The 13,230-nt window shown below is 38.9% G+C and overlaps 1 protein-coding gene across 22 annotated transcripts in view; it reads right to left on the bottom strand.

The window, feature by feature from the left end:
• Positions 1–13,230, bottom strand: part of BAZ2B (bromodomain adjacent to zinc finger domain 2B) — a 398,760-nt gene that overhangs the window by 33,627 nt on the left and 351,903 nt on the right. For all 22 annotated transcript variants that reach the window (XR_007478277.1, XM_033421795.2, XM_049712004.1 and 19 more), the window contains 2 exons: positions 11,172–11,234; positions 10,007–10,151 (listed from right to left, as the gene is read on the bottom strand). Coding sequence is in view for 21 of the 22 variants with exons in the window: in XM_033421795.2 (XP_033277686.1) it covers positions 10,007–10,151; positions 11,172–11,234 (208 nt within the window). In the remaining variant the exon portion in view is untranslated. The remainder of the gene's footprint in view (positions 1–10,006; positions 10,152–11,171; positions 11,235–13,230) is intronic.

Consider the following 13,230-nt stretch of genomic DNA (forward strand, 5'->3'; position numbering starts at 1 on the left):
AAACAAAGAACACAAGAAATGTAAAAACATTGGCATTTAGAATACAGGTCTCTGTTCAGTGGCTTCCTCCGAGGGTTCAAAGGCTCTCACCCATTCAGTATAGCCTAACCTCAGGAGTACTTTCACAGCTCCTTAAGTGACTTCATGTTGTCAGTACTACCACAACTCAGCTCCTAGGAGACATCTTGCTATTACTGTGGAGAAGACTCAAGGAAGCAGGTTCTTATCGTTGTCTATCTAGGATTGTTCCTTCCCAGTCTGATCCAGGAATTTTTTTAAAAGATGCCTTTTACCATACTACCTTCATCCTTCAGGTAAGATTCCTCCACTCATCCTAACAGGAATTAGTTTCTATACTTATAGACCTAATGCTGTAAACATATCCTAATACAAAATGGAAGAGTAATATTCACATCACAGTACAAAAAACTTGTTTCATTTTCCTTCCAATATTGAAGGAATTACCCACAATCCAATATACCCCAAACAGAACAGTGAATTGAAGGGCAACAAATCCTTGGTTTTGGCTGCGTGGCCATGGGGCTTTCTTCCTTCCCACTCTCCTGGGGGCCAGCAGAAGGATAGCAGGGCCTTTGGCCAGCTAATGTCAACACTGTTCTCAGGATCCCTGGTGTGTAGATTTTGATTCTTGGTATGCATACCTGTAAGTACTGTTCCTAGACCCAAAGGTCCCTTGATATGTTTACTGTTACTTAGAGAAATTCAGTGCTTCTTACCCCTTCTTACACTAACCCATAAATAGAGAGCAAGGTATGGGGTATAATGTTTTGTCTCTTGGAGTGTTCTTGTCACACATCCAAGTCCTATGGAACCATTATGGGAGCTGGGAGATCCTATGTACTGTAACTTCTCTGCTTATAAGTTGCCTTCAGTAATAAATTATGCTGTTATTAGCACTATGTATGCCATTAGTGATTTTTGTGACCATGCATCTTGTACAATTGGTGACCAACAAAATCCTGATGTCATGGATTTCTGGAAGGGGCACACCCAGGGGTGGAAGAATTGCTTCTTGGGGTCAGTGGTAATTCACTTGGTGGAGTTAGAATGGTCTTAGTAGCAATGCCTGAAGACGGCAGAAGCCATAAAAGTGGTATACTAAGGAGGATGACTAGTGGTGATAAGCTGACTTGAATTCCAGTTCTGTCTCTCTTCCTTACCAGCTTAGAGATTTTCATGAGCCCTAAGGGGGGGATGGTAAACTGAAAAGGGTGACGGCAGCCCCTTTAGAAGGGAAAGTGGGGCAAACTCCCACTAATACATGAGGCAACTGGCCCCTGTGTATGTGAAAAGCCAGTTATTGTGAGGCATGCTCTAAAGGAATCTGAGTGGACACAACCGCGGGAGGAAATCCAGCAGTGTGCAGAGTAAGAACTAGGTTCTCAACAGGTCTACTACCATACGCACTTGGAAGGATCCTTAGAGGTTTGGCGTGTTTGTTTGCATGATGGAGGGACAGCAGTGATATTAAATGAAGCTGAGAAGGGGGAACACATGCCCCTGTTACAGAATGAGCCGTCTGGGTTGACTAATAATGCTGAGATAGGCGTTGCCACCCTGTTTCCAAACTGAATGCTTGGTAGTGTTGGTAAAATATAGCCCTGTGATTTTCCTGACCCTTGAATGTGAGTGGGACTAGATCCGCAGAGGATGTAGCTGTTCTGAGACCCTGGCTGTGTTAGCATGATTATAAGAAAACCCAGGGCTTGAGAGGGGAAGGCCTGACGACATGTTCTTGGTGCAAATTATGTTGAATGATCAAATCAGAACAGGTCCACCTGAGTGGACGACTGCTTTGACTTTACTCCATCACGTGTGAAGCACTGATAGAAATGAAATAGTTCTTTTAGGTCACACACGCCCCATCTCAGGGGAGGAAATGGAAAGAGGGAGCTTAGTAAGTGGTACAGGTTTCCATACAAAAGAAAAAGAAAAAAGGAACAAAGGAAGGAGAAGATAAAAAGAAAAAAGAATCAAAGACAGGCTAGACTTCTGGCAGAGGCTCCCGCACACCACTAAGTGTGGTATTGCTCATAAGCAGAAGGATTAATAGGACAGAAGTTGATGGTTGTGTAATCCTGGAGTGCGGGAATGTGGTCCTATTCAGAAACTTGAAACCTACTGAGACCGTGAAAAAGATTCCTGTGAGGTAAGACACAATATTGAATGGTTCACATGCCATACTGAAGAGTTGTTAGAAGAGTGGGAGACACCAGAAGATTAGGTGGAGAAGGTCCCTGGTAAGGAATCTCCTTCAGGGATTACAGCTATTAAGCCTCACTCCCACAAACCATCTGGTAAGATCTCATGGCCTCTACACTCCTCAGAAAAGAACTCAGAGAATAGAGCTGAGGGAAATACCCTACATTAACTTGACTCTCTTGAAATGGGATTACATCAGCTCCACCTTATGAGTTTGACTCAACTCCTGAAGCCAGGTTTCTTTGTTCCCTGACCTAAGCTCTTTCAAACTTAAGGAGGACCAGGGCTGGGCTTAGTCCCCAGGGTCTCCTCCAAGGGATCACTAACCATACTCCTCAGTTCATTATGCTGGAAAGGAGAACAGCCTCAAACGTTTATGGGCTTGCAAGACATGAGGAACCAAGTATCTACTGTTCCAGAATGCAACAGAGCCGTGGCAAACACATTTCCCTGGGGTTGGGATTCTGGGTTCACTATGGCTGGAAGACCAGAATCACAACCACTGCAAAAGCTTTTGCATGAACTCATTCCTTCCTCAGGTTGCATACCTGGCATGGACAGACTGGGGTATTTAAGTCCTGCACAAGGATGCCCACATATCAGTTGGACTTATTTTTTGTGACCTCTACTGGTAGCTTCTATACCTGTTGGTCAGGTATGTTGCCAAAACCCAGCTATACTTACAGGGCCAGGTTGTACAACAGTGTTGCATACCTGGAGGAGAAAGGTTGCATTTCTTCTTCTTTTTAAAAAAATAAATTTATTTATTTATCTTTGGCTGTGCTGGGTCTTCGTTGCTGTGCATGGGCTTTGTCTAGTTGCAGTGAGCGGGGGCTACTCTTCGCTGTGGTAAGCGGGCTTCTCATTGCAGTGGCTTCCCTTGTTGTGGAGCATGGGCTCTAGGCACGTGGGCTTCAGTAGTTGTGGCACGTGGGCTCTAGAGCGCAGGCTCAGTAGCTGTGGCACACGGGCTTAGTTGCTCCACGGCACGTGGGAATCTTCCCAGACCAGGGCTCGAACCCGTGTCCCCTGCATTGGCAGGTGGATTCTTAACCACTGTGCCACCAGGGAAGCCCGAGATTGCATTTCTTTTTTCTTTTTTTTTTTTTTTTTTTGTGGTATAAGGGCCTCTCACTGTTGTGGCCTCTCCCGTTGCAGAGCCCAGGCTCCGGACGCGCAGGCTCAGCGGCCATGGCTCACGGGCCTAGCCGCTCTGCGGCATGTGGGATCTTCCCAGACCGGGGCACGAACCCGTGTCCGCTGCATCGGCAGGCGGACCCTCAACCACTTGCGCCACCAGGGAAGCCCCGAGATTGCATTTCTTAAACAAGTAGAGATTCAGGTAGGGGTACTGAGCAACCTCATTTCACAATTTAACAACCCTGTTTAGTCAACTTTATTTGATAGTAGCACTACAAGTATCTGTGACTGAAGTCTCTGACAAAGAGACTCTGATGACATTTGCTAGCTTTTGGATATCTGATTTCCTCTAGCCACTGAATAATATACACCTTTTCTGGATATGGAGTTACTGTGTCCCTTGTGTGTGCAGACAATACACATACTATTAAGACTGAAACGTATTTGTTATATATTGGAGTTTCCAAAAATTATACAAACAATTGGGATTTTTTTCACAGCTTCTGCCATTTAACAATGGGCTTACTAATATGGTATTGGGTGGCTGATTCATGCTCCCCCTTACCCACAGGCAGTAGAGAATGCAGAAATAGCATTCTAAAAGATAGCTCCAATTGTAACCAGGCATGTTGACTGTTCTCATTGTTGCCATTGGACTAAATCTCAGAAGCCTGAATGATGGTAGCAGGATTACACGGAGAAGCTCAGAATGCTGTGATTCTGAGGCTTCATTTCAATGCTCCCGTAAGTATTAAGTGCATATATTTAAAATTTTCACTTATCACAGGGAAATTTAAAATTGATTAACAAAAAATCATCTTTCTCAAAATTTCAAAGGATGTGGAAATTTGTGAAGTATAATATTTTACTTCTTTTTCTTTTTTAATTAATTTATTTATTTTTGGCCGCATTGGGTATTTGTTGCTGTGCGCGGGCTTTCTCTAGCTGTGGCGAGCGGGGCCTACTCTTCGTTTTGGTGCGCAGGCTTCTCACTGTGGCGGCTTCCCTTGTTGCAGAGCACAGGCTCTAAGAGCGCGGGCTTCAGTAGTTGCGGCATGTGGGCTCAGTAGTTGTGGCTCGCGGGCTCTAGAGCACAGGCTCAGTAGTTGTGGCACACAGGCTTAGCTGCTCCGCGGCATGTGGGATCTTCCTGGACCAGGGCTGGAACCCGTGTCCCCTGCATTGGCAGGTGGATTCTCAACCACTGCGCCACCAGTGAAGCCCGATATTTTACTTCTTAAATGCCTTTTTTCCTCCTCTAATTCTGCCACCTACGACTATGTTATCTACTATTAATGAAATTTTGTACACATACTTTTGGGTGTACTGATAAATTAATATGCAAGTCATTTTTGGGGGGTCTATATACTAGCTACACATTTTCCATGCAGTAAACATGATTTATATATAAATTGTAAATTTATCCAACTAATTTGTTGAAATAATTCCAATGAATTGGAACTGCTAGAACTAAGGATATCCAAAATTTTATAGTTTTGAGTCCAAACTAGAGTTTCCCCTACTATATAGATGGGACCTCATCTTGTCCCCCAGTGTTTATGTGGGTATGTTTCCTAAAACTGTACAAATGTTAAATTTTTAATCTTTAGTAATATGATATTTCAAAGAAATTGCTTTTCTTCTGTTATTGTTCAGCTCAGTCATCTTCATATATGCTTAATCCTTACTAGTCACTTGTGTTATTTCATTTTCTTCTGGTTTGTTTTTGTTTTAATTTCCCTTGGTTTATTAATGTCTTTGTTACTGGTTTCTAAGAACTCATTTAGGACTAAGGATGTTAACCATCTGTCATGCAATGCAAATGAAATACCAATATTATATTTTATTGCCATCAATTTACTATAATGTTTTGCATTTTGGTTGTGTATTAAAATATAATCATGTTGTGTTTTAAAAAAATAAAAGATAGCTGCACCAACCCCTTCAACAATGACCTCTGTAAGACTTGTCTGGTCTGGCTACCTTGGACTGTTTTTACTTTGAATACTGCTTATACCTCATAAAGGTCCTCCTACTTTTGTGAAGTTCCTGGAGTTGAAGAGCAGAAATGAGGACTCTATTTGGTATGTCAGGATCCTGAGTTTTTTTTAATTTACTTATTTAAAAAAAATTTTTTTTAAGACTTTAATTTATTTATTTATTTTTGCTGTGTTGCGTCTTCGTTTCTATGCGAGGGCTTTCTCTAGTTGTGGCAAGTGGGGGCCACTCTTCATCGCGGTGCGCGGGCCTCTCACAATCGCGGCCTCTCTTGTTGCAGAGCACAGGCTCCAGACGCGCAGGCTCAGTAGTTGTGGCTCACGGGCCTAGTTGCTCCGCGGCATGTGGGATCATCCCAGACCAGGGCTTGAACCCGTGTCCCCTGCACTAGCAGGCAGATTCTCAACCACTGCGCCACCAGGGAAGCCCGGGATCCTGAGTTTTTAGACCTCAATATTCCTCTCCTTTTTTGGTACCTTTCATGATTTCAGTAGATGGTTGGGCGGTTCCTGTTGTTCATATTACGGATGAATGGATGGATACAAATGTAGATACTCTCCTGCTTTCCAGATGAAACTCACTAGCTATACCCACAGGAGGGTCAATTTTGATTCTCTCTTCACTCCAAACAGTTCTAAAATTTGTTATACACTCACTCTAGAAGTGGGAGATTTTTCCACAGGCCTTATACTCATATAGGTAATCCAAGATCTGATTATCATCTCTGTGTAATATTATTGATCATAATGATATTATAGGGATTTTTTTAAAAACTTGTGTATTTAAACTTTTAAATAGATGAGTATTAAATCTAACTTTATTAAGTAAAGACTGTGCTTTTATAGAACTTTTAAAAAGTGATAAATGAGCAGAATAGAAAAATACATATTGTTGGGTACCCTGGTGGAGCAGTGGTTAAGAATCTGCCTGCCAATGCAGGGGACATGGGTTCGAGTCCGGGTCCGGGAAGATCCCACATGCCGCGGAGCAACTAAGCCCACGCGCCACAACTACTGAGCTTGCGCTCTAGAGCCCGTGTGCCACAACTACTAAGCCAGCATGCTGCAACTACTGAAACCCATGCGCCTAGAGCCCGTGCTCCACAACAAGAGAAGCCACCCAATGAGAAGCCTGCACACCACAACGAAGACTAGCCCTCTGCTCGCCGCAACTAGAGAAAGCCCATGCGCAGCAACGAGGACCCAACACAGACAAAAAGAAAAAAAAAAAAAAAGCATATTGGTAACACTCTATTAACTTTCATTACCCACTTATTTCATGATAGTTTCTAACAGCTGGTACTTATTCATCCTTATCAGCCTTGCCTCTCAGATATAGTACTTGCCTATAATATTACATATTTACATGCTTTTGTTCTTTGTCTTCATATATGCTATATCTTTCCAATTAGACTGTGATCTTTTTGTGGATAGAGATAGGTTAATTGATTCTTTTGTATTTCCACAGTACTCAGTACAAGGCACAGTATAGGTGCATAGTAAACACGATTAAAGAAAAGGAATCTACATCTGTTATTTATTTTATGACTTCCATAGCACTTAGAATAATACAGCAGATGCAAATTACCAAATTAATAAAAATTTTATGAGAAAATAATCTTTAAATAAAAAGTTATTCCTACCTTTCCCGTGTACTGTGCAATGAACCCAAATAATAGTATAAGGTACAATTAATAGTTAAATATCTTGTAGCTCTTTTAGATTCATTACGTGACATGATCCTTATAACAACCAAAGAATTTATACAGAGCCTATTAAAATTCTATTGTAGAGAGGAAAATCAGAGTCTAGAGAGGTTAAGTGGTGGGGCCTGAAAGGAAACTGAGTTCTAACAACTACAAATTCAATTAATGCTATCTAACTGGAGAGGCCTAACATTTAAAAAAAAGAAAGTCTCCTATAAGCTATTCTTATAAACCTTATAGACATTTAATTAATTATTTACTTACTTTCTTAATTAAAGCATTTTTAGTGTGCCTAGGTATATAAGGTACTATGCTTAACACTATGGAAAATAAAAAGTTGTACATACAAGGATTATCAAATTTAAGTAAAATAAATAAATAGTATGTGGATCAATGTGCCAAGATAATGGTATAATTATTTGGTTTTCTAGGAACTCACAGATAGTAAAAATTGGTTCCACTTAAATAAGCTAGAGAAGAGTTTCAAAAGGGCTAGGATTTGAGCTGGATCAAGAAAGACGGGCAAAATTTAGATGTCTGAAGAAAAGGCAAATTAGCATTACATTGAACAGAATTTGGCAAAGCACAGTGAAGTTACAGGGGGAGGAATACACATGTGTTGAGCAACAGTAAATAGACTAGTTTATGTACATTCATACTGGAGAACCATGTAAAGATCTTTTGAGGTCAGATTTATAGAGGGCCTTGAATGCCAGGTTACATACAGATTTATTTCAACATCATATAGGCAATACGGAGTCATTTGAGGTTTTGGAGTACAGACATGATACAATGCCAGAATGCAATGGAAGAAGGGGATTGCACAGAGAGAAGCTGAGGACAGCGGTAATAATTCAGATATATATTGAAAAAGACCTGATTTCACTAGTGTTGCAAAGAGACTGACTTCAGATATTTTGAAGGAAAAGTTTATGCCCTAGATAACTTCAAGTTTACATGCCCAAGTGACTACGAATGACGTGACCCTTAATCAAATTGAGGGATATTTAATTGTTCTGGGGTAGGGCTCACTTTTTTTTTTTTTTAAGCTTCTCAGGTGATTCTTAATACAGCTAAGGCAAAGCCACTCACCGGGACATTTATTTTGCTTTTTAGCTTTACCAAGGCTCTGCACCCTCAAGTGACTCACAGCTTTGTCATTTTAAATTAGATTTCTAGGGATCATATGGTAGTTCTAGTTTTAATTTTTGAGGAACCTCCATATTATTTTCCATTGTGGCTGCACCAATTTATATTCCCACCAACAGTGCACAGGGGTTCCCTTTTCTCTACATCCTCCCTCACCAGCACTTGTTATTTCTTGTCTTTTTTTTTTTGCGGTACGCGGGCCTCTCACTGTTGTGGCCTCTCCTGTCGCGGAGCACAGGCTCCAGACGCGCAGGCTCAGCGGCCATGGCTCACGGGCCCAGCTGCTCCGCAGCATGTGGGATCTTCCCGGACCGGAGCACGAACCCGTGTCCCCTGCATCGGCAGGCGGACTCTCAACCACTGAGCCACCAGGGAAGCCCTTCTTGTCTTTTTGATAACAGCCATTCTGACATGTGAGAGGTGATATCTCACTGTGATTTTGATTTGCATTTCCCTAATGATTAATGATGTTGAGTATCTTTTCATGTACCATCTGTGTATCTTCTTTGGGAGAATGTCTTTTCAGATCTTTTGTCCATTTTTAAACCAGATTTTTTGTTTTGTTTTGTTTTGGCTATTCAGTTGTATAAGTTCTTTATATATTTTGGATATTAGTCCCTTATCAGATATATAATTTGTCCCCATTCAATAGGTTACCTTTTCATTTTGTTGAAGGTTTCCTTTGCTGTATAGAAGCTTTTTAATATGATTAGTCCCACTTATTTATTTTTAATTTATTATTTTAATTAATTAATATATTTTCCATGGTTAAAAATACTTTTATTTTTAAATATTTTAAGCAAACAGTTAAAAAAAGAACCCACCACACTATCCTATTAAATCAACATCTACATCAATTTAAAAACAACTACTTTATATGATTTCTGTTCTAGATGTCTATGTGATTAATCAATCCCCTCTCTCCAATGGACTGTTAAATTTCTACATGGCATGGACTATGTTTTTCATATCTTTCAACGTCCTGCAGTACCTAGAAATGCCTGGCATATAGTGGGTATTCCAAAAAAAAAATGTTTTGCAAGAAGTTTTTCCTCCATGTACCACCATGGGGAAATAGCTATACCCTGAAACCTGTAAGCACTGACATAACGCTTTTGGCCCCATCAGAATTTAAGCATTTGTAAATGTCCAGGTACAGAGTTCTAAAAAGTTCAATTCAGACGGTTTATTGAGCACGTATATGCATTATGTTACATGCTAGTTAATGTAACAGGAATGGAGCCAGCGAAAAAATAGTCCAAAGGTAGACTGTAGAATTGTGTGGTAATTCAGAACTGAAGAAAGGAAGAAGTTTAATGGAGGAGGAGGTGATCACAAATTTCAAACATGAACAAGATTTCAAGATGAATGAGGATTATAATAAGGGTCTTAGATTGAAGCAAGTTACCTCCAGGGATACTGTTGGGATGTATGCTTGTTGGGAAGGTTAAAGAATAAAACCACATGTTGGAAAACTTGAAAATGGGAAGGAAGAGAAATGGAGGAGTAGTTATAAAGAATAATACAGGTGAAGACCTTTGTCTGCTAAAGAAAAAGAATAGTTCATGTTTGATGTCAGAAAGAGTGGCAGAAGAAAAATCATGGAGAGAGAAGGAATATTTATCAGAGCAAGGGGCATTATGAGTTCAAAAGGAATGGGAATCAAGGTTTTACAATGTTTATCCATAAAGCAGATTTGATTCTGGAAGCACAAAATATATTGAAGGAGTAACAGGGTTTTTAAAAAATATGGTTCCTTATATTACTTTGTAACAGATTAATAGTTCCTACCTTCACCACTCTCCATGCCTTCTACAAAAATCCCCCCACATTGGGGAAGAATCCAGTACCGGCGTCTGTAACGATCCTGGCCAAACATCATCGAACGTAAAGAGTGAGAAGCGTCAAAAAGCTTCCTTCTGTACTGACTCTGTTGCTGTTAAAAAATGATGCATATAATTAAGCTATGGATGTTAAGTGCTTTAAAAATTAATACATAAGCGACTTTACACTTGTTATGCCTTTAGAGCAGATAAATTTAACTACTGGGAAAAGACAGCAAAAGAGTTAAATATTACAAGCCTGACTTCAATTTTAGTTACACTTATAAATATAGAAATTACTTTGAGGGTAGATGGAATATTTTTGTTGCCGTGGATTAAAGAGTTAAGTTTATTTTATCAAGTATAGTATAGTAAAGCATGTCTTATACTTAATAATAAACAGTGTGACCAGGTATTTCATTAAGCCAAAGCAAATTGGCTTAATTCTATTGATTACAATATGTAACAAATAACACTCATATATGTAATTGACCAGACCTCTATTTGCCTATTTTTATACTCATGTTGTAAACCTAGGTAACATATGACTAAATTTTGGGATAAATTTGTGATGAATCTAACATGGCTATAGTATACAGGTATCTCATAATATCAATTTCATAATACTTTTAAAAACTCATTTTTTTAAAACAAAAAATTCATCTAAAACTTCACTAATACTACTGAAATTCAATTTTTAATGAGAAGTTCATAAACATTTATAGTTTACAAATCCAGTGAAAATAAAATCCACAAATGTACTAATATAAAATAAAACATGAGCTGCCAAAACTATTATCATAAAATTCGACTGAATTTTTAAAGTAATTAATTCCAAGAAATAAAACCATGCATTTATTGGTATTTTATACTTAAAAGAAGACCTGAAGAATAGAGGCCCTGGTGAAATTTAGTACCATGTCTTAAGAGGCAAGTTTTTAACCTTGGCATTAAACTTTTAAGGTTTAATTGTGAGAATGTTTCTAAAGCTCCTCATTTTAGCTAGTTACAAAAAAGCTTGTTTTTATCTAGCAACCAGAAAAACTAATCCCATACAAGGTGGATTTTTGAAATGCTGCTAAATAAATAAATAAATAAATAAATAAATAAACTGTAATCTGAAAAGTGCTTACTTTACTCAGTTTTTCAATCTGTTTTTCTAGCTCTTCAACACTTGCTGCTTGGTCACCTTCATCCTATACATAACAAAATACAGTATCATTTACCTGTTTTTAAGATTTATTTATTCAGTCAATCAGCAAATATTTAATGAAAGCCTCCTTCCTATATACAAAGTACTAGGATAGGCACCATGGAAATGAGAATATCAATATCAGTTCTTGCTCCCGATAAAGCGTTAATCTGGTAGGGAGACACATAAAACATTACACTAATAAATAAAAACTGCCAAACAGCAGAAAGCTATAAGGACCTCAAGAGAGGTGGAGATTAAGAGTCATGGAGCTCAGGGAAGGGTGAGGTTACTTCTAGTGGGAATCTATACCAAGAGAGGCTATATGGAAGAAGTTATGTTTTAATTAGCTACTGAAGAATTGTTAGGATTTGATTGATCAGAGAAAAGAGGACAGGGCATTTCAGAAAGAGTTTGACCTGAAGAGGTAAGGTGGGGAGATGAGGCACAGATGAGTTTAGGGCTAAATTATCTAGAGCTATAAGTGCTTGGCAATGGACAATAATACGATCCTTTGAGGGAGATTAAATACCAGAACTATGCTTTACAAAGATTAGTATGGTAATAGTTGTAAGATGGCCTGGAGCAGGGAAAGGACTACAGTTGGCAAATCTAGTTAGCGAATTGTTGCAATGATTCAAGAGGAAAAGAGGATGTGGGTCGTACTAGGATAAAAGAAATAGAAAAGGAGAAAAGGAAATGGATATAAGAGATAGTACATAGTCAGAACTGTTAAGTCCTGGCAGCTCACGGATACAAGGCAGAAATGGGTGAGGGAGATGAAGGAAGGAGTAAATTATGATATTAAGGGTTTAAATCTGGGAGACTGCAAAAATATTGGTATCATTAACTGAAAGAGTCATTTTAGAGCAAAAAAGGGTAAGTTATATTTTGAACACATTGAGCTTTTAGAAGAAAAATAATCCCTACTATATAGAGTACTGATTTCATAAATAGAAATTTTGTGATTATATAAAATTTTTCATTCTACAAAATGAATATAGGAAAGCTACACCCAAAGTATATGTTTTAGAGGGAAAGCATGACATAATATAAAGTATATGTGCTTCTTTGGACCTCAGATGCACGATTTCATATAGGCAAATTATTTAACTCCTCTAAAACTGTTTCCTAATCTGTAAATTGGTGATAACATTATCTTGTGATAACATTATCTGTAACATGGGATTTTTGTGAGGACTAAATAAGAACACATCTGAAAGCAACTAGCAGAGTTCCTGGTACATAATATATAAATAAGGTTACTTTCCTTCTTTCTGGAAGTTGTCCTTTAATTAGAAAATGTAGGTACATCTCAGGTTTAAAAAACATAAGCAATTGTTTTTGATGTTCACTTTCTATATGCTTTTTAAAAAAGCCACACTGCCACCAACCACTCTCACGAACAGATATTTCTAAACCAGTATAGTTATCTCGCCAACAGAAAGAAGTGAAAGGAAAACTTCAATAGTTTTACCATTCTCTGTCTACTCTTTACCCAAATTTAGGGGGCCAATTTACAAAGGCATTTAGGCATATTATTTGTGGTAATAATAACATCATTTCTATTTATTTATTTATTTAAACATCTTTTTTGGAGTATAATTGCTTTACAATGGTGTGTTAGTTTCTGCTGTATAACAAAGTGAATCAGCTATACATATACATATATCCCCATATCTCCTCCCTCTTGCGTCTCCCTCCCTCCCACCCTCCGTATCCCACTCCTCTAGGTGGTCACAAAGCACCGAGCTGATCTCCCTGTGCTATGAGCTGCTTCCCACTAGCTATCTATTTTACATTTGGTAGTGTATATATGTCAATGCTACCCTTTCACTTCGTCCCAGCTTACCCTTCCCCCTCCCCGTGTCCTCGAGTCCATTCTCTATGTCTGCGTCTTTTTTCCTGTCCTGCCCCTAGGTTCTTCAGAACCACTTTTTTTTAAGATTCCATATATACATCATTTCTATTTAAAAGAGAACAGGCTCAATGACCCTTAA

Source organism: Orcinus orca, chromosome 7, assembly GCF_937001465.1.
Source record: "Orcinus orca chromosome 7, mOrcOrc1.1, whole genome shotgun sequence".
Classification (NCBI taxonomy): domain Eukaryota; kingdom Metazoa; phylum Chordata; class Mammalia; order Artiodactyla; family Delphinidae; genus Orcinus; species Orcinus orca.